Genomic DNA, 25,682 nt, shown 5'->3' on the forward strand with positions numbered 1-25,682 from the left:
TGCTTTTTCCAGTCACAGCATCTTACTGGATTCCTCAGGCTAAAAAGACATTTTAGAAACAAATTTATTCATTGCTTATTTGAGGGGGTTTTTTTGCCTGTTCCATTTGGATAAATGTAATATTACATTTATGTCCTTTGGACTAACATTTTTTCATGCAAGCCTGCAGTTTCTAAGTATGTCCTTTTGGATTAAGCTTAAGAGCTCTCTTTTTGCAGTATTTCTGCAAAATATTTCACAATATTAACATAAATTAGAACAAAGCAAACTCTCAACTGTCATTGCTTGCCACGGGGACTGCAAACCATTTGTTAACCATTCAGAAACAACAAATCATAAGAGCTGTGAGCCTGACATTATCTCCGTAGAAGCAGCAAAAGATATTTAAAAACACCTAACTGGGTAAGTCCCCACCTTTAAATGCTACTCTAGCATCAGGTATGGAACCTCCACAATCTTACAACATAGACAGTTGGACACAGACTGGGAAACAGAAGATATATTTAGTCCTGATTTTACAAACGAGAACAGAGGAGAAAGAACACAGATTTTTAAAGGAATAGGGTCACCTAAATATACAGGTAGACATTTATCTGCCTAACCCCATTCCAACGTAAGGACGTGATGTTCTTTTGGGAGTTTTCAGACATCTAGATATCTGAAGTGAGTGATTTGTCCAAGGTCGTTCAAGAAGTTTGTGACAGAACCTACCTACCATAGGTGATGAATATCAGAGAAAATTTTGTACTGCTAAGTACTCAGCAGTAAGTCTTTGCAGCAATTAGAACCTTATAACAAATACAATTCCAACAATTCAAATGTTGGAAAATATTTATGAAAGAAGAAAACCAATTACTAGTAAGGATCACTATTAGCAAGCTATTAAAAATGGATGGTTATCTCAAGATATGTTACTGGAACTATACTTTGTTATGTTGCTCACAGCAGCTCACATTTTGAATTCCTTTAAGTTTGGGACTATTTACTACTAGCACATCTGTTATGGAGTATTGAATGCAATTAAGGATGTAGTATTACTCAGTGAATGACACTTAATTTTATGTGGTCATTTGTTGAAAATCAAGGTGAAATATGCTGTTGCTAAAAAATATTAGACCAGAGCATAGTTTCAGATAAAATCTGTGATACTAAAATATAGAGTATGAAGATGTTCTTAAGACAATGTCACTGTTAAAGATAATTAAGATGGTAAACTGACATTCTTTCAGGATTGAAAGACAAAAATAATTTGGCAAAACATAAATCTCTGCTTCCACTGCCTGTTATCAGAGATACAAAATTGGCTATAATTATGCAAACTTTCAATACTAAAGAGTTTAACAATAGTGCATAGCGACATACAGGCTACTGTATTGTTTCTCAAAGTGTAGATTTATCAAGTCTTTGGGTTTTGCTCTCCAACTCTTCCTAATTTTCTCAGAGACTGTGTGAATGTAGAATTACTATGTGCTTTTTATGATTTATGTTCATTATGATGGCAGATATTTTTAACCCTCTTGAAAGAAAAGGGAAGGTTTGCCATGATTTTCTAGAAAAAAAAATACACATTTAACAATTTTCAAGGCAGAAGTATGCCCACATTTCAGTATCTGATAATTCCACCATCACCAATTTTTTCAAAGAAAATTAATGTAAAAAATTAGGGGATTTACTATATTTAGAATACGACTGTTAGAAAGATATAGGAACAATTTAAGATGAGTAATTCAATATTAAACATTTTTCCCCCTCAGAATTAATGAGCTAATTGATCTGTCGCATCTTAAGAAGTCTTTGTAGAGTCTCCATTGAAAGCACAGAAAATATAACTATTAAAATAGGATGCTAAATATTGGCATAATCAGACAAAATGCAAGGCATAAGAAAAGTAAAAATTAAGAAATTTAAAACTGCACACATGAGTTATTTTATTTGTTTCTCTATGAGTTCATGATGTAGAAGATATTTACAGGTACACAGATATCAGTTTTCTTGTTAGTACAAATGATACTGGGATTATTAAACAGAAGCAAATATTTATTGATGTAGTGCTATAAAATCAAAGTCAGATGTTCAAGTGGCTTTGGAATCTGTCTTGAATTATGTTTATATAATTAAATTATAGAGCTGAATTCTTTCTATCTGTAGACTGACAAATTGTCCATTGTCAAGCTGAAATTACTTGCTGAGGACAAGAGAAATGACTATTTATATGTTTTAGTTTCACCCCTGGAATAAGCTGAGGTAGATTTAATTATTGATAGCTAAAAATTGGTAAAGCTTTTGCTTTACTTGTGAAAACATTAGGAGTATACCAGACTGTAATAAAAATGTCCAAAGAATCTGAGGAAGTAATTTAAGCTAGAGGTGCATGGCTCTTGTAGGTTGCTTTTTACTTAGAAATCTGATGATGATACACAGACTTGAATGAGTTTTATACAAAACAAACAAATAGAACCAAACCCACAAATATTAGAAACTGCACAAAATTCTGATTTCCATTTGGTCACTGTGTGAAGAGTAAAATTAACTATGTAGGCTTATCTTGCTAGCAGGTGTAATCTGAGTGGGTGAAATATGTGCAATGTTTTGCATGTTACGTGGCATTCTGTTAGCAAGAATGACAGCTGAAAATGACAGCTTCCAATAACACTCACTAGCACAGCTCGTTATCACCTGGGTTAACTACAGTAAACTTGGTTTAAGAATTCTCCAAGCATCAATTATTTTTCTCTTATGCATATCTATTATAGATTGAGGGCTTGATCCTGCTACTGCTAGGCACCCTTCAGATCCTGGTGACTCACATGAACATCCTGAGGCTCACCAGTTGTCATCTGAATCCCATATGTCCCATTATTTTTTAGAATGTCTTAGTCTGACTACTTTTCTCTCTCTAACTTATGTGTAACTCACTAGATAGTATGTTACATGTTTCATCCATGAAAATGTGATCTCTGAGTGCCAAACGCTAGACTTATCCATAGAGGTTAACAGGTAACACCCTTGTTTTCACCTGCGAGTAAAATTTTTTGTTTCAGAATTGTATCATAAGTGGCTGCGCATCTGTACATCTCCATTTATATCAGGACTGTGTTTATTCTCAGTCACAGTCCTTTCTGTTTGTTCTCTACCCCTAACTGAAGGCTTATGCTATTAGTTTTGGATCCCAGTGCAGTCCTTGTTATTGGCAAAGTGGCAACTTCTGTGTGCCTGAGTTTTTAATTCTCTGGCTCACATTCTAAAGCTGAAAGCAGAGTATTCTTTCCATCATTTTCAGTTTATGCTAACAAATGCTCAAGAATTACAAAATCTGAGTTTGCATTTGCATATCTGTCTCTAGATTTTTTTGATGTCTTTCAAACTTCTAGACTTATAGTCTATTAATGGCAAACACATTTTTTTTGTAAATTGCTTTTTATTTTTAGCTATTTCACTTGATATGTAGGAACACACATAATGAGCAGTGGTACTTGGCAGTGAAAGCCCCAATTTTCCCATGAGTACCAAAATTATCACATTTAGTTCTTGTTTTCACCATAGTGAAGTTACCTTATCTTGAGTTACTACACTTGAAAAATCTACACTGACACTACTGTAACTTGAGTGAAAGTTGAGCAGGGCCTCTGCAAAGCAAACTGCTTTATGTGATGGGTTGCCAGCACAGTTGATTCAGTGATGGATGGAGCAGCTGTATTAGTGGCTACTTAATTTTACAAAGTCAATTTTATGGACAGACATTGCAGTACTAGCTCAGATATTAATAGCTGTTCAGTTCTCTGACACCTAGCTAGCACTGCTCAGACTGATCTGGAGATTTTTGAGACTGAAGCACTCAAGCTGAAATTACTGAATAATGGTACATTGATATCTTATATGGTTTTGCCTATTAATACACCTACTGATGTGTTAACAAGACATTCTCTCAAGGATTCTTGTTTAAAATACACAATTTATTACTTGAAATGTTTAAGCAATCTAAAAATACATAAAAAAAACTCGCATAAAGTTTGTGTCAAAGTTTTTTTAATATACCTTTCACTAATATGTCAACCTCTTAAAACTCTGTCCTTTACTACTGTTTGATAGTAACATGTTCAAAGAAACAGTTAATTCATAATTCCTCTGCTTTTATAACAGAAAGTATGCACTTAGAAATCTGTTTCTTGCATTAGAAATTAAGCTTTAGATGCCTCAATATTGTCCTGGAAGCATCTTAGAACATTTGAAGAAAATAAGCCACTTCTGTAACACAGAAGTGTTTAGGCTGCACTGCACTTCTACATGTGTCTAGTATGCAAGGGTCTACACAGACATTGCATTAATGTTACTGGATATAACACATCAAGATAGAAAAGACTGTATCAATATTTCTTTAAGCGTATTTCCATAACAAAGTACAAGAGCTATGGATTCCTTACTGACTGTCCGATAGTACAAGACAACTTCCTTTATTGTCAAAAATGAAATAAGAATATCCCTATAGGTTTGTTTTCTAACTGGATGAGAATTTGAAACATTTATTATAACATCTGCATAAACCTATGCATATAAAAGAAAATAATTACAACAACAAAACAAACCAGTCTGTTGTTTTTTTTTTTTTTTTGTTTTGTTTTTTCCTGAATGTCAATCAGATGGTCAGGAATGCAGACAATCTTCTACTTGTCACTTTTTAGAATGCTTCTAGTTCAAGAATGTTAAAGGAAAGTCTACTCAGAAGTATTATAAGGGGATGTAATGTACTTGGAACCAAGTGATGTGCAGCCAAAGATTATTTTTTTTTCCTAAAAACAGGCAAATAGTTTGCAAATATATCTCACAAGAAAGCCCTTTGGATAAGGCACGAAATTTATTATTAGTCCATAAACAAAAAAATTGCAAAGTATGTTTGAAGTATTATCAAAAATGTCATCAGTGCTGAGCAGGAATCTCTAAAAAATATTTTTGAAAAAATGTGACCAACAGTCAAATAAGCAATAACTTTGAATGATTTAATAAACCAAATGAAAACTACTTTGTGTGGTTCCAGTCGTGTTAGTCTCCTTACAGCCGCAGAAATGGAAGGCATGTTACTGCATCCAAACAATACTTGTCAGCAATGACTTTCAACTTACAGTTGGAGAAGTCAGAAAATGCTTGACAGCTTTTTTCCACTTTGTAAATTAGTTGCAAATAATCAGCAAACAATGTTAAAATTTGTGAGGAAATATGCTAGAAATATCTTAGAAAATATTTATTTCTGCCTTTATCTGTTATGTACTAAGGATAGCTTAATACTATTCTCTTAGCATCACTCAACGCCGCTCACTTGTCATCTAAGGGAGACTCTCAGTGAAGCAAGGCAGCTCATCCCCAAAGGCACTGATGTGCTGGATGCACGGTGCTCCCAGCCTTTGATGACTACATAGCCAGAAATTTAACATATGATATCCAGCTGGAGAAAGAGTGATAGAAATTTTGGATAACAGTATTAATATACTGCATAAATCACACTTAAGAGCCAGGGATTGAAGGCAGGATTTTTTAAATTTGCTTGTTAATTACTTGAATCCAATTTAATGTTAAAATGTAGTTTAACCCCCCTGCCTTTTAGGTAATGATTTGGAATAATTACTTTTCATGTTCTCTAGCTCTGAATCAACCTATTTTAGATTGAAAAGAGACAAGACTGAAATTGCCAACAAATTAGAAACCTCAGAGAAAAAGAAATTATCCAATTCAGATGTGCAAACTGGGTTGTTAAGCCAAGGAATATGCATACTAAAAGTCTGAGTTAGCATCAAAAGGGATGATCATATGATATAATTTTTTTCAAATGAGCACCTTAACATGAAAGACTCCACCTGAGGAGGATTTTAAACTACCTCACAGGGAAATAACTTTCCTGTGAAGTGAACTTGATTTACTTTGACATGATATCTAGTATCTCAGTCTTAGCTGACTGTTGACCTGTGCTTCAGTCAAAGCATGGAACTAATTTCTTGTCACAGATCATTGTAAATACTCAAGAGAACGTACTATTTCTGCCCATAAATTTTAAAGAAAATAGATAGAAACAGGATTAGAAATAGGCTATACTTTAGGTAATGCTAAGAACTCCACTAATTGAATAGCTAGAGTTTCTTCCAGAAACTTTACCACAAAAAGCAAACAATCCTTTTAAAACTGTCCTAGTTCCTGGACTATCCCATAGTAGATAAATTCAGATCTACCTTGGGTGTTGGGTTTTTGTTCATAGTTTCTGCATAAACTAGGGTAACAATTTTACATCATCAATTCGACTAGTACATGCTATTATGCTTGCATTTTTTGTATCCAACATATGGGAAATATTAAATGCATCCAATTATTATATGATGTTGTATGGTACGTACATAGGTGGCATAGCAGACATGAAAATAAAAAAGATAAATATTTAAAAAGAAACACACTGTTCATCACACTAGTTAATTAATTTTAGTAGGTTTTTTGAATCCTTAGATTTAATAAACCGAGTCAGTACGTGGGTTTTATAAATATTTTATGTGAAATTAGTTTGGACAGTATAGATAATTTGGTAGATGCAGTGTCCATCTGCTTTGTCGATTCAGCCTGGGGATAGCTACCTGAAAAAGAGAACATAATTTGGCCCTCATCTTCTGCCATCTTCAGAGGTGATTAAGTAATTATGAGACTCTCTAGGTACTGTAGCAGTTTTTCAGTTCTCCAAGGGATATATTTCTCTTCAGGCCTACCTCAGTGCCTGAGCCGTGGAATTCTGATTTTTCCAGTTGTTGCTGAGCTGAAATGTTTAACAAAGCAGTGGTCTCTGAGTTCACATCTCACCAGTACATCTCTCGACTCCTTTCTGTGTTGGCAGTACAACCAAGTTGAGTCTGGCCAACCAGCAGAATGTCAGGGAAATCTGTGCTTTAACTCCAAAACCCAGATAAGGTTGAATATAAAATTACATGGTTTTACAAACCAGCCTGGAGGCTGCTATGCTTCAAGCACAGCGTGTTTTATGTCAGCTTTAAGTTAACTCTACTTCAGCCAAGAATATCCCAGTACACAACCTTTGAAGTTAGAAGGCTTTGAAAAGCTGTTTGATACACTCTAAAATGAGTAGAATAAAGAGCCTGTGATCTGAGGTTTTGTGAACCTACATAGTATGTTTCAAAGAATGCAGGATTAATCCCATTTCACAAAATTCTGATTTCTGAAGGATTTTAGCACCTGTCAAAAAACTGAGTTTCTTGACAGGTGTCAATAATTTTTAAGATGATTAGGTAGTTTATAGTTAACAATAAATAAACCCACCCTTTGTGTCTGTTGGATTGTTATAAAAGGAGGAAGGTGAAATTGAAACCTAAGGAAACTAAGAAACTGAGGAAATTAAGCAAGTTTGAAACATGGTGGAAAATAACTCAAAATAGGTTCATGGATCCGTGTAGTGTATGTATAACACTACAAATGCAGAATTACAGGTGTAAATGTGTTGCTTTATCATTATACTCAGTGAGGGCTTAGATTAATTGATACATGCAAAGAGCTTGTAAAAATTTTCAGTAAAACAGTACCAGGTGTACAGAAAAGTAAGACCTTGATCTGCATGCAGTTGCATATGGGGATTTTCCTCACAATTACCACAGACAGGGATAAATGAGACATTTTAATGGTTTCTAATTGATGTTTTAGTTTGGAGGGTGCCATCTGATGCTGTGTCATACCAATGGTTATATCTGGTGTAAATTAGGCTTTCTTCACTTCAGTGTCTTGATCTCTGATCTACATTGCACTGTAATGATAGTTGATTCCAACTGCAGCACAGCTAACAAGATGCCTGATGAGGCAGTTTCATATACATGTGAATATAAAGAACCAAATATACAATGAAGATTAATTATTCTCCACCAGCTTAACTTGCATAGAGTAACTTATCTCCAGATCTGATAGCATCAACAAATGGGCCCTCTTAGAAGCTGTTTTGAACTGCTAGTTACTGTGTTACACATGAAAGGGATAGGAAGAGCTTCAGAGTTCAGCTCAAAATTCGTTTTAAAGCTGTTTAAACATACAAATCTAATTTAACATGTATATGAAGGAAACAAAAATGTCAAGACCATAGTCAAAAGTGGCATGTCTGGAGAATAAGCATTTTTAAACACTTACCTAAGTAGTACACATCTACTGTTATGGTGAAACAGAATTAAGTAATATGAAAAATATTTTGTCCTTCATATGATCCATCCTCTCATCTGTGCTCTGGTTGATGTGATAGACAAACTAATTCGAGCTAAAATCCAAAAAATACGAGTAGATCTGGAAAAAAGCACAAAGATAGGGGAAAGTCAAAAGTAGCATGTCTGGAGAATAAGCATTTTTAAACACCTGAGTAGTACACATCTACTGTTATGGTGAAAAAGAATTAAGTTATATGAAAAATATTAGTTTGATAGACAAACTAATTCAAGCTGAAATCCAACAATACGAGTAGATCTGGAAAAAAGCACAAAGAGAGCAAGAAGGATGGTACTCGGAAGTGTTTTTGTGATAGGTGTTACAGATGCTAAAAGCTTATTGGACTCAGAGACGGACAAGTCCATTGAGAGCCATTAAATATGACACCTCTTTTGATATAGTACATCCCTGAGCAGCAGAGGGTGCGAGTCTTGCAAGACTTTTTGCTGAGGATTTGAGATGCAATATCTCCTAGACTTCCTGGTGTTACTTTAGCATAAATCAGAGGCTTTTATTGTTTAAGTTTTAGTTACAACTTCCAGTGCATCTGGAATTTGTGTGTTTGTGGCTCCTTATTCTGCACTTTGGCTAAGTCAACATTGTTGCAATATCTCCTAGACTTCCTGGTGTTTCTTTAGCATAAATCAGAGGCTTTTGTTGTTTAAGTTTTAGTTGCAACTTCCAGTGCATCTGGAATTTGTGTCTCCTTATTCTGCACTTTGGCTAAGTCAACATATAAATCAGAGGCTTTTATTGTTTAAGTTTTAGTTACAACTTCCAGTGCATCTGGAATTTGTGTGTTTGTGGCTCCTTATTCTGCACTTTGGCTAAGTCAACATTAATCCTTGCAAATGAACATACCTTGTTTGTGAGGATGGAGATTTTCCTGTGTTCATGTTAACCAAGCTCTGCCTCAATTTTTAATCAGAAGGCAAAATGACTCCTTTCAATCTTTCTTTAATTGAAAGTTATGGAAAATGCCACTTGACACACATGAAATAAGCAGCAAAGTTTTCCAAAAGGAAAGGACTTCTTTTTGTACTGTCATCTCTCGTATTAGTGCAATCAGAAATATTATTTCATGAACAGAAATTATAATGCATTACTTGAATCAAGTTTATCTCTAGAATTAAATGGTAAAATTCTTGAGCAGATGCAGTTTCAGGCTGTTGCTTTTAGGAATTCAATCTTTGATTAGTGCCGAGGTGTTACACTAGATTAAGGGTTCCTGAGTTAGGAACGCTTTTGAATTAGTTAAGCATCTGCCCACACCTTAGTCCTAGATAGATAGTCTAAAACATTGGGATTAAAAACAAACTGTGTAAATGAGAAGGATTATTTTTTCATATGTTGCACACAGTAAAGTGAATGAAGGAAATGTAAATCACAGTTACCTGTGCTAATAGAGCCTTTATAACAGAGCACGGAAATTTCAGCTTTGCTCCTGGGTTACTAGGTTAGCACAATGCCTGACTTCTTGAATATATTCTCTTTGTAAGCAGAAAAAGTGTATCAAGTTGGATTGCAGTGATTTCCAGAGCTTTTTTTTTTTTTCAAGTAAAATTGAAAATATTAATGTCAGGTTTTTAAAAAAGATTTATAGCAGGAAAATGTTGGCATGAACAACAGATAATTTTTTTTCCTTGCAAGCCTAAGTAATTTTAAGTTACTTTTCAGTACCTTAGTTCAATTACTAGCACTTTAAAAGATTATATCTAGAGAGTTTGTTTTAAAGGATGCATGAAGAAGTTGTGTAAAGAAGTTTGCTTACTTAGGAAGTTTGTTTGCTGTAGTTGGTATAAACAGGTGTTATTACAGGTCACCACTGAAGAAAAGTCTCTATGGGCCTTAACCTGCAAAGACTTAATGCGTGTGCTTGTACCTAACCATCCACAGGGCCACCTTGCAGAAACAGATTGATACATTTTTGAAAGATAGAAAAAAAAAAAATAAAATTAATACAGTTTTAAAAACATTTGTTTGGTGTTTAATATATCTATTTCAACAGCGATGTTAAGGACAAGAATCAGACTTGACTATCAATAGAGCTCCAAGCCTAATCACAAATTTCAGATAAAACAAACATAACATTCACAGAAGAGGGAAGAGGTTTGCTCAAAGATTGTTCTGCAGTACCATATCCAGTCATGAATGCTCATGCAATTATTGTTTGCTGAATTTTCATGGCTAAAAAGCATTTTAAGAAAAGTCTAATGCAAATTTGTCAATATAAACAAAAAAGCTAGAATAATTCCTCTCCCACAAGATATTTCCTAGAAGTTCCAAGTCAGAATTATTTTTGTAACTTATCAAAATGTCTTTTTGCATCTGAATGCTACTCTCAAAAACAATTTCCCTGTTTTAAATACTTGTTTTTTCTGAATAGGCCATTTTAGATTTCCATGGTTGTTTAAGTCCATCTTCTAATTGGTATAATAAGCTCACTAAGAAGAGATAGTAGAAAAGGTCTTAGAGAAAAACTTGTGTGAGATTTCAAATTTAGTGCATATTCTAGGTGTTGAAGAACAGAACTGTTGCAGTGCTCTTTTATGTTTGATAATATTTTTGATCTGAATGCTAGGTTCACTCAGGATTTTGATTTGGAGTATGTATTAGAAATGCAAAGTAAATGTGACCAGTTTCTGGTATTGTTCTGCTCTGAATACTGAAGGAATGCATAGAATGCTATCTCACCTGAATGATTAAATTCTCTTTTTCTTTGACTCTTCATTGCTATTACTATAGTGATCTACTCTATAAGATCATCTTATTTCTTGCAGATGAATGATGCTATGGGATTTGAATTGCCATGGGTGTATTTTGTCAGTCTCGTCATCTTTGGGTCATTTTTCGTACTAAATCTTGTTCTTGGTGTATTGAGCGGGTAAGCATACACCTTTTTCATCATGAAGGCAGAGTCCTGAATTCAGTTGCCATGAACACACAGGTTATCTTATACAGGTGAGACTTCAGTTGTGATGGCATCTTTTAATAAACCTCTATTTCTTCTTTCTCTAATTAGAACAGAAACAGTTTTCTGTAGCTGTCCTATAAATAGCATACAAATACCAAAATCAGACTTTAGATGTACTAGTATACATTGTTCATATCCATATTTGTGGGAAAAATTATAAAAAGGACTAATAATTCTCCTGCACTTATTTAGATGTTATTTTAATTCATCTTCTAAGGCATCACATCTACAACATAATTTGGGTAAGTAAAGAAAATAAATGCTTATTGATTTTTTTTTTTTTATTTTTAAGAACTGAATAAGCCATAAACTTTCAGTGTTGAAACCTATGTGATCTGGCAGCTGCAAAAAGGACTCTGCTGTTTAATGAATGACTGAATCATAACTTATTTCCTTACATTTTACAGGTAAATGATGCAATAGGATGTGAATGGCCATGGATCTATTTTGTTAGTCTTATCATCCTTGGCTCATTTTTCGTACTTAACCTGGTTCTTGGTGTACTTAGTGGGTAAGCAGTTGAGTTAACATTGTGTATGCTACTGCTACTTGTAAGATGGCCTCTGCATTTACTCCAGCTTCTCAGCAATGGCTTTTTTGCATGCACTTGAGATTCTTATGTCATTCTACCAGTGTTTGCTCTTTTGACTGAACTGTGTGATTCTGGTGCCTGTATCTGTCTGACATCACGTTCACCATGCTTGCCAAAAATATTCATTAAATGAGGCACTAATTTCCTTATTCTATAATATTCCAGCAGGGAGAAACATTATTTTGCACACAGAGGTGGGTGGTGCACCTGTACAAATATTGTCCCCTATAGTTAGACAAATGTCCTTTTCTTAAAGCCCAAATTTTTGCTTTTGTTCAAATATCCATAAAGTAGCTGAAGCATTACTTGTGTTTACCAGTCACATTGCAAAATATTTTTAATGGGTGCTTCAAGATCTGTCTTACAGAAATAGTATGACCAGGTTACCTTGACAGAAAGTGTTTAGTGCTTCCTGTATTGTAGAGCTGTGTCCTGCTGTGATAACCTGCACCAGCAAGTTGATGTATTTGTCAATAATCAAGTATCAATTTAATATACTTGCTAGTGGGAGGTTGTCACAGCTTTTTCTTATTTTGTGTATTCCAGACTCCAGCCAAGAACTAAAGGGGTGTCAGCTGCAGCTGTATAATGTGGTTGAAAACTGTAGTTTATTGCAATAGTTTGCAAGGTTTTCTTCATATAAAGCTCCTTTACTAAGGTTACAACTCCACTTACTTTACTATTTTCTGGTTTCTAACACACTTGAGCTTGGGAAACTCTAGTTTATGGTAAAGATATTTTCTGATGAATAAATAAAAGATCCTGCTAGCATTTACATACTAAAATAAAATTATTATAATTGTATGTATTAGCTTTTAATTATACAACAAATAATATTGTTCTGGCAATCTTAGGCAAGCTGTGTCTTCTTTGTTAGCCAACAGAAGAAGCTCTCTTGCGTAGAGAGAAGCCTGACACAGTAGTTGATGGTGTCATCAGACTGCTGACTGTGCGTGCAGCTTTACTGTGTTGTACATTAGATTTGAAAGGAATTATAATGCATTATTATATTCCTGGAAATCAAACAATCAAAATTTCCAGTTGCTGATATGCTAACTATGTTACAAGTGTGTTTTTATCTGGTGAGTGGCTTTACAATGTGTTTTTTCAAATCGTAAGTCATTATCTGTGACAGGTTACTGTGGCACACAGGAAACTAGGGAAAGCATAGTTTTACCTTACTGTCAGAATCACTTTACAAAGCAGATGCTTAAAAGCAAAGAGATAATGTTAAAAACACATTGCTGATTTTTAGGTTTAATCTCTTCCGTCCAAGACCTACCCTGTAAAGTGTGATTTCTATAGTTTTATTGACTTTGTTTTGTTCAGGGACAAATGTGTAAATTGTTGCAAAGCGAAGGATCTAGCTTTCATGTCAAAGCCACAGTGGACAAACAAAATAAGAAAGAGAAGGACGGATAAATGAGGGCAGTTGCTGTGTAATTTATTTCTTCTTTTGATACTGTTCCCTAATGTCACTGTGTGACTAGACTTCCTGAAAATCATTAGAGGATTAGGTTTTCATAGGTCCTTTCCCTGGCCCTTAAGAAGGTCGTAAACAGCAATTAGTTTTCTTGCTGTTGTGTGAAGGTGTCCTGTGGTAACAGTTAACTAAATATTCCCTTTTTGCCATGCATGACTTGAATTGTCATTGGTTTCAGATTTTTGTTTTTAAAAATAAGTTGTGGGGAAAGTAAATGCCAGATTTGGTATTCTGTTACTCGTGTTCATTTCTTCTACTGAAGCCTTGGAAATTTGAAGACTCTCACAGCTAAGCTTTACATTTAGAATACTTTGTAAGGTTTACAATGTGATGACAGGTCTGATATCTTTTGGCATATGGAGTTGTTCTTTAGCTACTGTTGCAGTACAGGGGAAGAGATGTTCCCTTGTCCTTGGGTTCTGTTCTGCAGACAAGAAATTACTGCTGATTTCTAGGTATTACTTGATCCATAGAATGCCAGTGCTCTTCAGAATCCTTGCTGGCTTGCCTTTGATTTGCAGCAAACAGAAATGGCAGTGTCAAGTGTGATATGAACTCTCCTTAAATTAATAAATTCATTCATTCTTAAATTTATTTTCTGCCATAGTATCATCTAACTGCAATGCCACTTGAGCACTCAGGGTGCTTGATGAATTGTTTGAATCCACATTTGCCCTAAATATGTGAAAGAGCCTTCCTAACACAGTTTTTTGTTTTCTGTGCTGAAGAAAATTGTACTAGTGAACTGAGATGTGATATACGAATATCACCAATGATTGACATTGAGAGCAGAAGGAGAAAGGAAAAGAGTTTTCCTAAAAGATACCTATGGTATCAAACTAATGTTTGGTACACAAGTGAAGATGGTGTCCTAGCAAACTTGTTTGAAACTCTGACAAGGGCCAGTGTAGAATACTGTTACACTGGTTTATTTTGATTGCTAAATGCCATTTCTATATAAATAATAAATATTTTTCACATACTTCTTATTTAGACCTGTCTAAATTTTATGGGTAAAAATGATGTACTAGTAAAATCCTATGGATGTGTTTGTATTCCTTAGTAGAAAGCTAATATTTTTCATTCTGAGCCAGGCACTGAATATGTAACACGTGCATTCTTTTTTTTTTTTTTTAAGGCTTATTGGCTTTTCCATTTTATACTCTTCAAACTATAGCATGAAAGTTGGTTTATGATAAATCTACAAAGAAAGTTAAATTTTACTAAACCAATCAGACTTCAAGAATGAAAAAAATTATGCCAACTTACTTGAAAAGCATGGCTTTGCATACGGATTTTGGAAGTGGAATCTGAATGCCTAATACACCTTTTCTGTATGAAAGTGTTACTTCCTGTAATATCAAGTTATGCTGTGTACATTTAAATCTGTCTGCTGTTTTGATCTGTTTGCAGTTTTAAAATATTCATTCATTCTCTTTGCACTTCTTTGTTACTCTGTGACCATCTGCCCCTTTGTATTTCTGTATGCCTCTTGTGCACTGCATGTTTGATGTATTTAGATACTGTACATATGGATAAGAATAATGATTTGGAAGATCTTTTGTTTTACATCTAGCGGTTTCTGAAGGTGAGTATTTCCTGGTGACCCACATCAGTTTTGCCTGCTAAAGGTGACATTCTTAATCTTAAAAATAGAATTCAAATTTTTAATAGCAGATGTATAAATTAATAGAAATAATGTGTGTGTGAAATCTGCATGTGGTAAATATTTTAATTTCTGCATGGAAGCTGGCTGTGAAGATTTTTTTCTAAATATTCCCTTGAATAAGGATGGAGAGAATCCATAGGCTTGAGGTAATTCAACTTTTTCAAAGTACTTTGTTTTTTACTCTGTGTTAGACACTCTATTATTCACATTATTCTCAAAGTGAATTCTCAATTGAAAAGCTGTTTCAGTTTGAAAAGGCATTCTGGAAAAAGACTCCAGGTCAGGTTTTAGAAATGGCTCCAGATCCAGCTCAAGCTCTGGTTCCATTTCAGAAATTATGGAGCCAGCTTTAAAAAAGACACCAGAAATGGTTCCAGCTCTGTCAGTAACCTGTACAAATTGTCCTAGACCGAACCCTAGAGACACTCTCCATAAATGGACTCCAGATCCAGCTCTAGAAAGGAACTGTGAGATAAACACATCTAGAGCAGCTCTAGTAGAGACCTCCGGAAAGGGCCATGGGAAAGGGCTCCAGAACATGCTCTAAATCAATCTCCCAATACATGACTGGGCAATTGAACCTAGATCCAGCTCTGGAAAAAAACTCAAGAAATGTCTCTAGTCCCACTCTGGGAAAGGGCTTTATAATTGGCCTAAGATCTATTTCTGGAAAGTGCTCGAGAAATGGCTCTAGAGACAGCTATAATGTGGCTCTAGGAAAGGACTCTTGTGATGGCTCTTGGCCCAACAACAGAGGGCTCTGAAGAAGGCTGTAGCCTTCTTCTGTACCAGGCAACTTCACACTTGATGGAGTGGCACAGAAATTGCCACTGAGGAGCTGCCCAGCAATTCTAGCTCTGTGAACGGTGGTGGACTGCTTCAGGAGCCTGCTTTTACATGTAGGTTTAGTTCCACACAGTGTGTGTAACAGGCATAAACTGGACCTGTGTTCTCCAAAGTCGTGAAATACTAGGCACAGAAATTAGAAGCTGAGGACAGGACTCCTCCAAATATTCCAGGATAAAAGACCAGAGCATATCATGATTATTGGTGGAAGAGACAGTGAGCTGGAATTAGAAAGTTAAGTTAGAAATTATAAAGTTAAGGTTATTAGAAAGCTAACAAATAAAGCTAAACCTTAAAGTAAGGGAACTGAGAGATACTCATCCACCCTGAAAGTACCTTCAAAAGTGTGTTGAAAGTTAAAATAAATACGCCAGTAATTTGACATGCATTTAACTGTTTTGCTATGAACAGAGAAAATAATAAATTATAAAACTTCATAACTTATTTATCAAGAGGTATGGCTTTTAATGATGCATGATAATCTATTCCTCAAGGTAGTCCTTATCATTAGGGGATGGTTTCTACTGACAGCATTTTCTGCTTAAGGCATTAGTATTTCTTTGGGTAGCCATGGGGACAAATAAGACTTTTCAAACAGACTTTAGTAAAACTCTAAATTGAATTTATTGCCTTGCTAAAGGACACCAAAGCATAAGCTTTGATATGTCCTTACATACATCCTCCTACATGCAAGTTTTGCAGGTTACTAAGAGAATGTTAATTTTTTCCATTTCTTTCCTGTAGTATTATTTGCAATGCATGTACATAATGATTCTAAAAGCTTAGGGTACGTACTCATCTGTGCTAATCTCACAGCAATATCTGTCAATTAATGTCACGTAAAATATGTTGGCACAGATAAGTTTATACACCTAAGAACTGTTGCCTGCAGTATGTATGGAAAGAAAAGTAGAAAAAGATGTTTGAGTAATGATGCACCAAATGGAAAATGGCAGTGAACTGTCATTCATAGTCTTTCAGCAAAAGAGAAATGAACTGGTTTTGACAGTGTTGTTCTTCACAGCAGAAGGAAGGCTTAGTAAAAAAAAAAGTTATGGATAAAAATTTAAATCCCTCACATAGATAAACAGAATGTACATTCAAAAAGAGGAGAGGGACTTCAGTTTTAGATCTCAGCAGGTTATGAGCTAAAGCAGGTTCTTTTGTTTGCTCTGTGGCTGGTAAAAATAAAACTCAAACACAAACAGATACAAAACAAGGAAATGTTATCCTTGGTTGATCAATTGAATATGCTAATAATAAATAATCAGCAAATACTTTCAGCTGTATAAAGCAGTAACTCTAACCAACTGCTTTGAGACAGAGACCACTGAAGTCAGTGGGTGTAGTTCAGTACACTGAATAAGAACTTGAAGGGAACTGATTTTATTTCAGTCCTGTTTGAACTTACCACATCAAGGTTTCTTAGGGATTAGTCTTGTGAGATGCTTGCTGATGAGCTCCTGGCAGGTAACAAACAACATGAGTTTCAAAAACTGTGTTGACAGTGCACCTCACAGTGGTGGGGTGAATACACTCTGGGGTCTGGTCCTACCCTCAGTAGTGCCTGTTCTTCCTCTAAGAAATCCAGTGTGTCCTGAGCCAAACAGGTCTCTACTCAGGGCAGAATGACCACATCTTAATATGCAGATATATTATCAGTAAGAAACATCAGATCTCAGTTTTGTTACCCTATCAGATTGTTCCCTATCTTGCTGTTCCCACAGATGATTCTATTGCATTCATGTGCACTCTGGCACAATAATGCTACACAGAGGTTGTGCTGGAGCAGTTGAATACACATTTTGTCAATTGCTAATGAACTATATAGAAATAACTATGGGTAGGTAATACCAGTTAGCATTTCCCCATCAAGAACCCGGTGCTCCTTGCTTCAAGAAAAATTCCTGTTAGAATTTTTTTGTGCTGCAGAAATAATTCTAGTGTTCAGCCTATGAGGGGTTATTTCTAAAACAAGGGGTAACAATGAGATATACAAATCTTCAGTAATTAGAGATGTGATATTACTTAACCTTTTTATGTCTCTCTACATCTGTTACGCGTTACACCCAGCTGTGAGCTGCTGTCCGTGCTTATCTGTACAGTTGAAGCAGGTTGAGTTCTCTGATTTGATTCTGCTAATTTGTTGGTTGGTATGGTTACCACTGTGTGAAACCTCTTCTGTGAGTCTGGTGGCCAACACTGTACTCCTGTGAGTGCATTTTTGTTGTTATGTGGCTGTGAATAAATGAGTAAATGAGAGTCTAGAATGTCTCGGTGACAATTCTACATACAGCATTAGCATAACACTTTCCACATACCAGACCCCGTGTGCAGTAAGTCACATACCACAGTAGTTTAATTTTCTCTCTCGGTGTGTTTGGAGTGACACAAAAAGGCAGTAATGTGGCCAGCAAAGAATTAGCATCCTGGTTTATGCTTAGACATCAAAGGCAACTGTTTATTTCTGTTGAGCACATGGTCCCACTGTGGATCAAACCACTGCAACTTCCTGTCATTAAGACCTAGTGATGCACATGAGATACAGCAAGACATGTTGCTGCACAAGCCCCGCTGTGAAAAATCTCTAGCCTTTAGCATAGGAGAACTTTCAACTGATAAGAGGCCACTATAGGTGTCTCCTTAGTTATGTCCATGAATTACAAAGAAAAAGGAGAGTATACCAGATACTGACATTTAAGCAAATTGTTGCCTTAGGATTTTTGGTTAATATAACCCTGCCTCAAATTAAGATGTGAGAACCAGAGAGCTGTAACTGAGTCCTAGTAGGTACTCCCTGCTGCCACCTCCACCCTGTTGCATCAAGTCATTCCCAGCTGATGCATGCCAGCAGGAGTTATTCCACTGCATTGAAGAAAGAAAAACCTGGCGTGAAAATGATTACCCCAGACTATCAAAGCATGAACTCAAACCTGCATTTTATATGCTTCTGCTTCAACAACCATGGATGATGATGTGCCTAAACAGAGACCCGAGATCATTTTTCTGCAAGGAGACAAGGAATTTTGGGCAATAGAAATAAAACTTGCATTTTATATAGTAGTTTAGTTTTCACTCAAAATGAGTTAGATTATGTAGGTGAGTCTCCATATAATACTTTATTTTGCAAGTGATGTCTCTGTTGCAGGTGCAATTGACTGAGTTATGTTATGGCTGTAATTTGAAGCTTTACTCAGTTTACAGGATATTGTCACCTGCTGCAGTTTTTATTCATATTTAACCAGAGCAAAATTGGGCTGAGTAATCTGATTTATTTGCACTTGCAGTGAAATAAAAAAAGTGAATTGTCTCCATCTAGGGAGTAAGAGACTGTTTTGAAGAAAAGATACTTTTGAAGGCAAACAGGCAATAATACAAGGTGGTATACCAATTATGCAGGTCTGCTTTATAAGAAGTAGAGATTTGCAAAATGCTCTTTCTAGCTCTGCTACCCCAAAGTCTTAATTTTGAAGTATATTGTCATTTGAAATAGGAGACACTAGTAAGCTTGGCTTTTTCTAGTTGTTGAAATTAGGACAAAACCATGTTTATGGAGTTCTATGCTTTATGAAAACTACTTAAATCAGTTTATTTTTAAACTGAAATTTTATAAGCAATGGGCCTGGTTTTTCAATCAGAGTAGCTTCTCAGGATTATTTAGTTTTCAACTTGGGTGGAGACTGGTTTAAGTCATATTTCAGTGGAGAGAGACTTATGAGTGCCAGCATAGTCATAACAGCCCTTTGAATACAATTTTTGTCAGTTTAGTCAATGAACACCACTACCCCTCTCAAATGAATGCTTTCAGATGCCAGATCCAGGTCACTTTATCAAACCAGAATGAAATAAGTATTTTGAAGTTAGCTCTTAGTACAAGCATTTGTGAAACCAAATACTTATGGAGCTTAAGACGACTTATTGCAATTAATGTGCCACTCCCTAAGCCTGTCAACTTTGTAGGCTTCTGCTGTGAGTACTGGGTTGATGGCAGGGAGGCCAGTTCAGGCCATTAGTCTAACCATGTCAGCGCATATGCTGCCTATATGGCAAAAAGCTTTTTCTTTCTGCCCTGGACCCAGGCTGTGCTCTCCATAGCCATGAAATGCTGCACAAACCATTGTCTTATTCCTCCTCCTTCCAGGAGATCAGCCAATGCCTACATATTTCTGTCTAAATAATAAAATACCTTGTTGTCTAGATGTCTTTATGAGAAGCTTTAAAGAGCCAATGCCTCTCCCTCATCTTGCCCCCATCACCTTTTTCAAATTATTAGTTATTTCTGGGGGAGAAAAAAAAAAAAAGCTTTTGTTGTGCTAACAGGAAACTTACTACATTCCAGTTCAATTTAATTCCACTTTCTTATTCGTGGTATTTCAGTAAAAGGAATGTGTACATACCTGTGTCTGAGGTATGTCACTTCATTGTGACTGTGATAGAAACAAAATTCCATAGAGCCAGATTCCCCCCTCTCCTAAATAAAATGCAGTCTTCTCAGGTGTAATACTTCCTTAAAACAGTCAGGTTTTAAAAATGAAAGTAAAACTTTTAAATATCATGGAGATTAAGCACCATTGCATTTCCCCCACTGATAAATTGCAGCAGCATTTAACAAGACAATGTCTGACTTTTGTGCTGTATTAAAGGAAAAGGTCATAGTTAGCTATGCATATAAAAAACTATGTTTAATTCTCCTCGTGCAACCATTTTAATGTAAAGCCAAAGTTAAAAGGTGGTTCAGTCATGGGTAAAGTGCTGTTGAAAGTATCAGCCTTGCCAACTGTTTCATTTTTAAATTATTTCTTTCACTTCACTCAGTATAATAACAGCAGCTTTAATTTTGCTTTACCCACACAGATCACATATCTTTCACCCTAATGAAAAAAGCCCTGAAGGACTTAACTGAACAAAACATAAATACTTAAAAGTAACAAGCCTTGCTAGCTTTTACTGATTTCATACTATGCCATGATAGCTCTTTTTTGGAAGATACTGCCTATGGCATGAGTGTCACAAGTATGTTGCCTCAATCAGATGTAAAGGAGGGTCTCTCTGATACTCTCTCTGAGAGAAACTTAAACTCAGCATTCCATAAACCAAACAATTTCTTACGGGCTTGTGACATCTTCTGCCAAAACAAGATTTTTTAAAATTTTTTTTTTTTAAAACAGTTATCCCTCAGAGACATCTGTTGAGTTCTGTCTCTTTCACAAGCGTTTTTGTGAAGAGGTGGCATTTTGAAGGACCTTGTCTAGGTGAAAGGTAGCGAATGCAAAGCAAACACTGGCATTCTTCAGCATCATTACAGTGCCATCAGATGGAACAGGATGATCTCCATGTACCAAATGGAATTTTTGTTGAATTAAGTCCTCGATTATAAAAGGTGTTGTGCCCACCTCTTAGCTTTTGCAACAGAAAGCTTTTTACCTTCTGTAACATAATGTTAAAAAACATACAGAGTCTGTATTGTTGCCTGCAAAGAGCTTAACTTTTAAATTTACTAATGTAAAAGCAGAAGTTTAGTGTTTAGAAGATGTGTTTGAAGGCTGCAAATAAAACAATAAAAATAATAAAACCCCTGGAGAGATTATATCTTTGCAATTCCAAATAGCTAATATCTGTCACCAAACTGAAATACTATGTTGAAAAATTATGAGACTTTCTATTATTCTGCTGTATTTCGTTAGCAGGGCAACATCATGTGAATCGTGTTCATCGTGTTAAAATATTTTACAAGTCTTGCACTAATTTCCTAATATTTTTCCACTTGAAAAAGGGTATTATTGAGTGCTTTAATAAATTTCCCCTTGTGAGTGTATTAATTAGGGAATATTTTCAAGTGAAAATTCTCAATAAATAAAGGGGTTGCAAATTCATAGTAAATGAAATTACTATATCAATTTTTAAGGTTTAATTTTGACCCTATTGTAAGATTAACAGGTTAATCAAAACAAGTTTAATTTTAAATACTGAATCACTACATAGTTACAATACAGTTCAAAAGATGCTTGTCTACCCCTAACTGTACATATTGATACTCAGATGAGTTGGAAAATGTTTGATCCTTCTAGCAAAGGGAATTACACATTTGGACATATGTGTTGCACCAAATGTAGGGATGTTGGCATGTGAAATGTTGTGGTGCAAGAATTTACTTGAGAATTGTCTTGAATCTTAGATCATTGAGGGAATCGTATATTCATGGGGTAATTCAGGTTGGAAGAGACCTCAGTAGGGTATTTTATCCAATCTCCTTCTCAAAGTGGATGACTTATTATTTTAATTATGATTCCATGATAATTTAGGGATTGACCCAAATCACAAACTGATTTAGACAGACAGTCAAATACATTGTCTTGAGACTGGGGCAATGAGACAGAGGAGTCAATTTATTAAAAAGGCTGCCTCACTGATCTGAGAGAACAGGATTTCTAGGTTCTGTTACAGATTGCAAAAGGGCGAAACATCCAGATCTCAAACACCACAGGTGTCTATGCATTATGTAATTAAGAGAAAGCTTATTAGTGGAGTTCTGTGAACCGTGCACTGAAATAAGCATGTTTGGACATGGCCAATAAACTGTGGCTTGAAGAGGAAGGATTTTAGGACTGGCTGCTGGATTTTCCTTTTCCCAGAAACTAATACTCACCTCTGAAACTACTTCATTACTGCAAGTCAGTTTCTCATTGTAACCATTAGATAAAACTGATTTTAAAATCTGTGTAGAAGAGCACATAACTAAATGGGGGGGTTACTCTTCCAATATGGGAAAAGTCAGGAATACTGCATAATTTTCAATTAGATCATAAAAACTCTGTAAGCTTTGATGTAATATAATAGGGATTTGCCATGACAACTTTGCACCACTGTCTTGTTTTCAAAGCAGCTCTCAAATCTTTGATGTAGTTTATTCAGTTCGTTTTCTATGTCAGTGTGTTATTCTGCAATGTCAAGACCTAGGTCAAAATGCCTGGGAGTTTGGCAATCAGTATTTTTTTTCTGCTTTATCTGAATTTGCTAGAGAATTTTCCAAGGAAAGAGAAAAAGCCAAGGCCCGAGGGGACTTTCAGAAACTACGTGAAAAACAGCAGCTTGAAGAAGATCTGAAGGGTTATTTAGACTGGATTACACAGGCAGAAGACATTGACCCTGAGAATGATGAAGAGGTTGATGAAGAAGGCAAGCGGAACAGTACGTGTTCTTTACTCTGTACTACTTCTGTGTGGGACAGTTTGGTTTTAAGGGTGTTATGCTGGGGTGAATGCAGCCTATCCGATGTTGCTTTTTGATTTCCAGTTTGCAAAAGTGCTCTTTAGTAGAGCAATCGTGTCTGTTAATATATTGATACTCAGTCATAGAAGATAATTCTGAATCTTACAACAAAATTCTGCTCCGAGCTGTCCATGTGCAAATGGTTGTCTGCACTCGGTCACTACTGAGACTTGAAAACTTTGCTTTATTTGTGTTCTGTAAAAAATTAGTGTATACAAGTTATGCACCCCTAAGTGTCATTGTAAACCCTTAGTCAAGAAAAATGTCTTTGCCTGTAGATACATGCAATAATATAAAAAGTTTAAAAAATACGGCCAAAACTACAGTCAAGAAATAACATTGTGCTAATAGTGAGGACTTTTTTGAGTTTTGAAATTGGGAAATAACGTTCTGTATCTTTATTTCTGATATTGAAAAAAAACCTATATAAAATCTGGACCCCTCATAAAAATAATATATATAATTTGGGTTACTCACTACCAGAAAGACATTGAGGTGCTGGAGTGTGTTAAAAAAAGGGTAAAAAAGCTGGTGAAGGGTCTGGAGAACAAGTCTTAGGAGGAGCAGCTGAAGGAACTGGGGTTGTTTAGTCTGGAGAAAAGTTAGGCCGATAGGAGACATTATTGCTCTACAACTACCTGAAAGGAGGCTGTAGTGAGGTCGGTCTTTGTCTCTTCTCCCAAGTAACAAGCAAGAGGACAAGAGGAAAAAATCTCAAGTTGTGCCAGGAGAGGTTCAGATTGGATATTAGGAAAAATTTCTTAACGAAAAGGGTTGTTGAGTATTGGCACAGGCTGCCCAGGGCAGTGGTGGATTCACCATCCCTGCAGGTACTTAAAAGACATGTAGATGTGGTGCTTAGGGACATGGTTTAGAGGTGGGCTTGATGATCTTAAGGGTCTTTTTGATCCAAAACAATTCTATGATTCTGTCTTTTTTAGTAGATGTATTTACTGAGTGTGAAATAAATGAAATCTTATGGGATTTTTGTTTGACACTAAGAAATATAATTACTTAGAATGTATTTATTTGACAGTAGTGTGTAATGTATTGTGGGAAAGGTAATTTAGGCTGTAGTGTCCCTCTAGTGCTTCTGACCTGAGTCCTAATGTAAAGGAACAAGTTAGTTTCATGATATTGCAACAACTGTAAAACTTAAAATTGATGTCTCTATATCATGAATTTTGAGTAACAGCATTATTTTAGTGTCATAATTTAGTAGAGGTTATTTTAGCATCTTAGCCGTATTTACATAGTAGTGGTTAAAATTTTCATGAGAACTTTTAGTGTTGTACATAAATGAGGACAGGAATTCAGGATGTGGTTTATGATTTAGTACTAAATGTAAGATTGAAGTCCAAATTTCAATATATATATACTAATGCTAAATAGCACCTTATTATTCACGTGATACTCCAGAAAGTAATATTTATTAATTGTTTACTATTGAGTATATATAAGAAAAAGCCACTACAGGTTGTTTTTCAAAGGCAACTCAGAATATTATTTTCTGTGTAGAAATAATACATTATTACTGTTTTCTACTAGTGCTGCTAATTTATTGTGAACTGTTCTTTTAAACCAGAGTACTTTTAAAAAATAGTAAAATAGTGAAAATTATGTGATTTAAACTTATTTCTGTATTGCACATAGTTGAGTTTTTTAAACTCTTCATATTTTTTATTTTCATAATTTTATTAATCCTTTAGTTCCCAATAAATGCAGGGTATGAATCTGTGTTAAGGGTTGGAGGAGACTTGTAGGGTAAAAATAGGAGAAGGAAAGTAATTAAAAGGCCTTTAAAACAAATCCCAATAATTTAATATCAGGCATGTATGTATATTTTGAGTGGAAATTTCCAGCGATAGGCAATCTCCTAGTACTCCTCTGGGTTTTTAAGCACATATGCTTAAATCTGTGTCTTGGAATTCAGTTTTTAATACCAGCTGCAACAGGGTGTAAAGGAGGAAGAGTTGCTAAATTGCTCCACTTCCTTGCATTCAAGACATGCTCTGCTGCATATCACATCGCATGGGGAGATATGATGAGAGACAGCACAAGCTATCTATCTAGCTATTGCTTGGAAGCTTTTGGATCAGGAGCATAGTTATGATAATGAGCTACCTGTTTGAGAGTCAGGTGAAACTTAGCTAATTATCACCAGGTTAATAATCTTGAGTAGTAAGCTTAGGAAATAAACTTAGTCCAAATAAGCTGGTGATGTGTTTCTAGGACTGTCTCTGAAGCATGAGGTAGGGCTAGGTCCTAAGATAAGCAGAATAATCACTTGCAGGTTTCAAGGCAGCTATGTCCCAGCTTTGAATACCTAAACCTCTGGATAATCAAGATTACTGCTGATTTATGGTGATGGAAGATCACCATAGTGCTCTTCAGTGATGTGGAAGAGCTCTGGGTTTAGGATACAGAAGATCTCTCTCTAGCAGGAAAAGGTACAGATTTCAAAGGCAGTTAAATCAGTAATTAATGGCTTTTTAGATAATCTTTAAAAACATAGTTTGTTTCTTCATCGCCAGCATTTTAAAATTTCTAATCAGAGAAGTCATTAAGTAATTTATATATGAACTCCCTGTATTTGTAGATCTCTGCTGATAGTGGGCAGGTATTG

The 25,682-nt window shown here is 35.5% G+C and overlaps 1 protein-coding gene across 1 annotated transcript in view; it reads left to right on the plus strand.

Moving 5' to 3' along the window:
- Positions 1-25,682, plus strand: part of LOC104521460 (voltage-dependent L-type calcium channel subunit alpha-1D) — a gene marked incomplete at its 5' end in the record, with an annotated part of 189,663 nt that overhangs the window by 71,948 nt on the left and 92,033 nt on the right. Inside the window, 2 exons of the mRNA XM_029083890.1 lie at positions 11,605-11,708; positions 22,806-22,975. Of these exons, the coding sequence (XP_028939723.1) occupies positions 11,605-11,708; positions 22,806-22,975 (274 nt within the window). The remainder of the gene's footprint in view (positions 1-11,604; positions 11,709-22,805; positions 22,976-25,682) is intronic.

This window comes from Antrostomus carolinensis, unplaced genomic scaffold, assembly GCF_000700745.2.
Source record: "Antrostomus carolinensis isolate BGI_N321 unplaced genomic scaffold, ASM70074v2 scaffold5182, whole genome shotgun sequence".
Taxonomy (NCBI): Eukaryota; Metazoa; Chordata; class Aves; order Caprimulgiformes; family Caprimulgidae; genus Antrostomus; species Antrostomus carolinensis.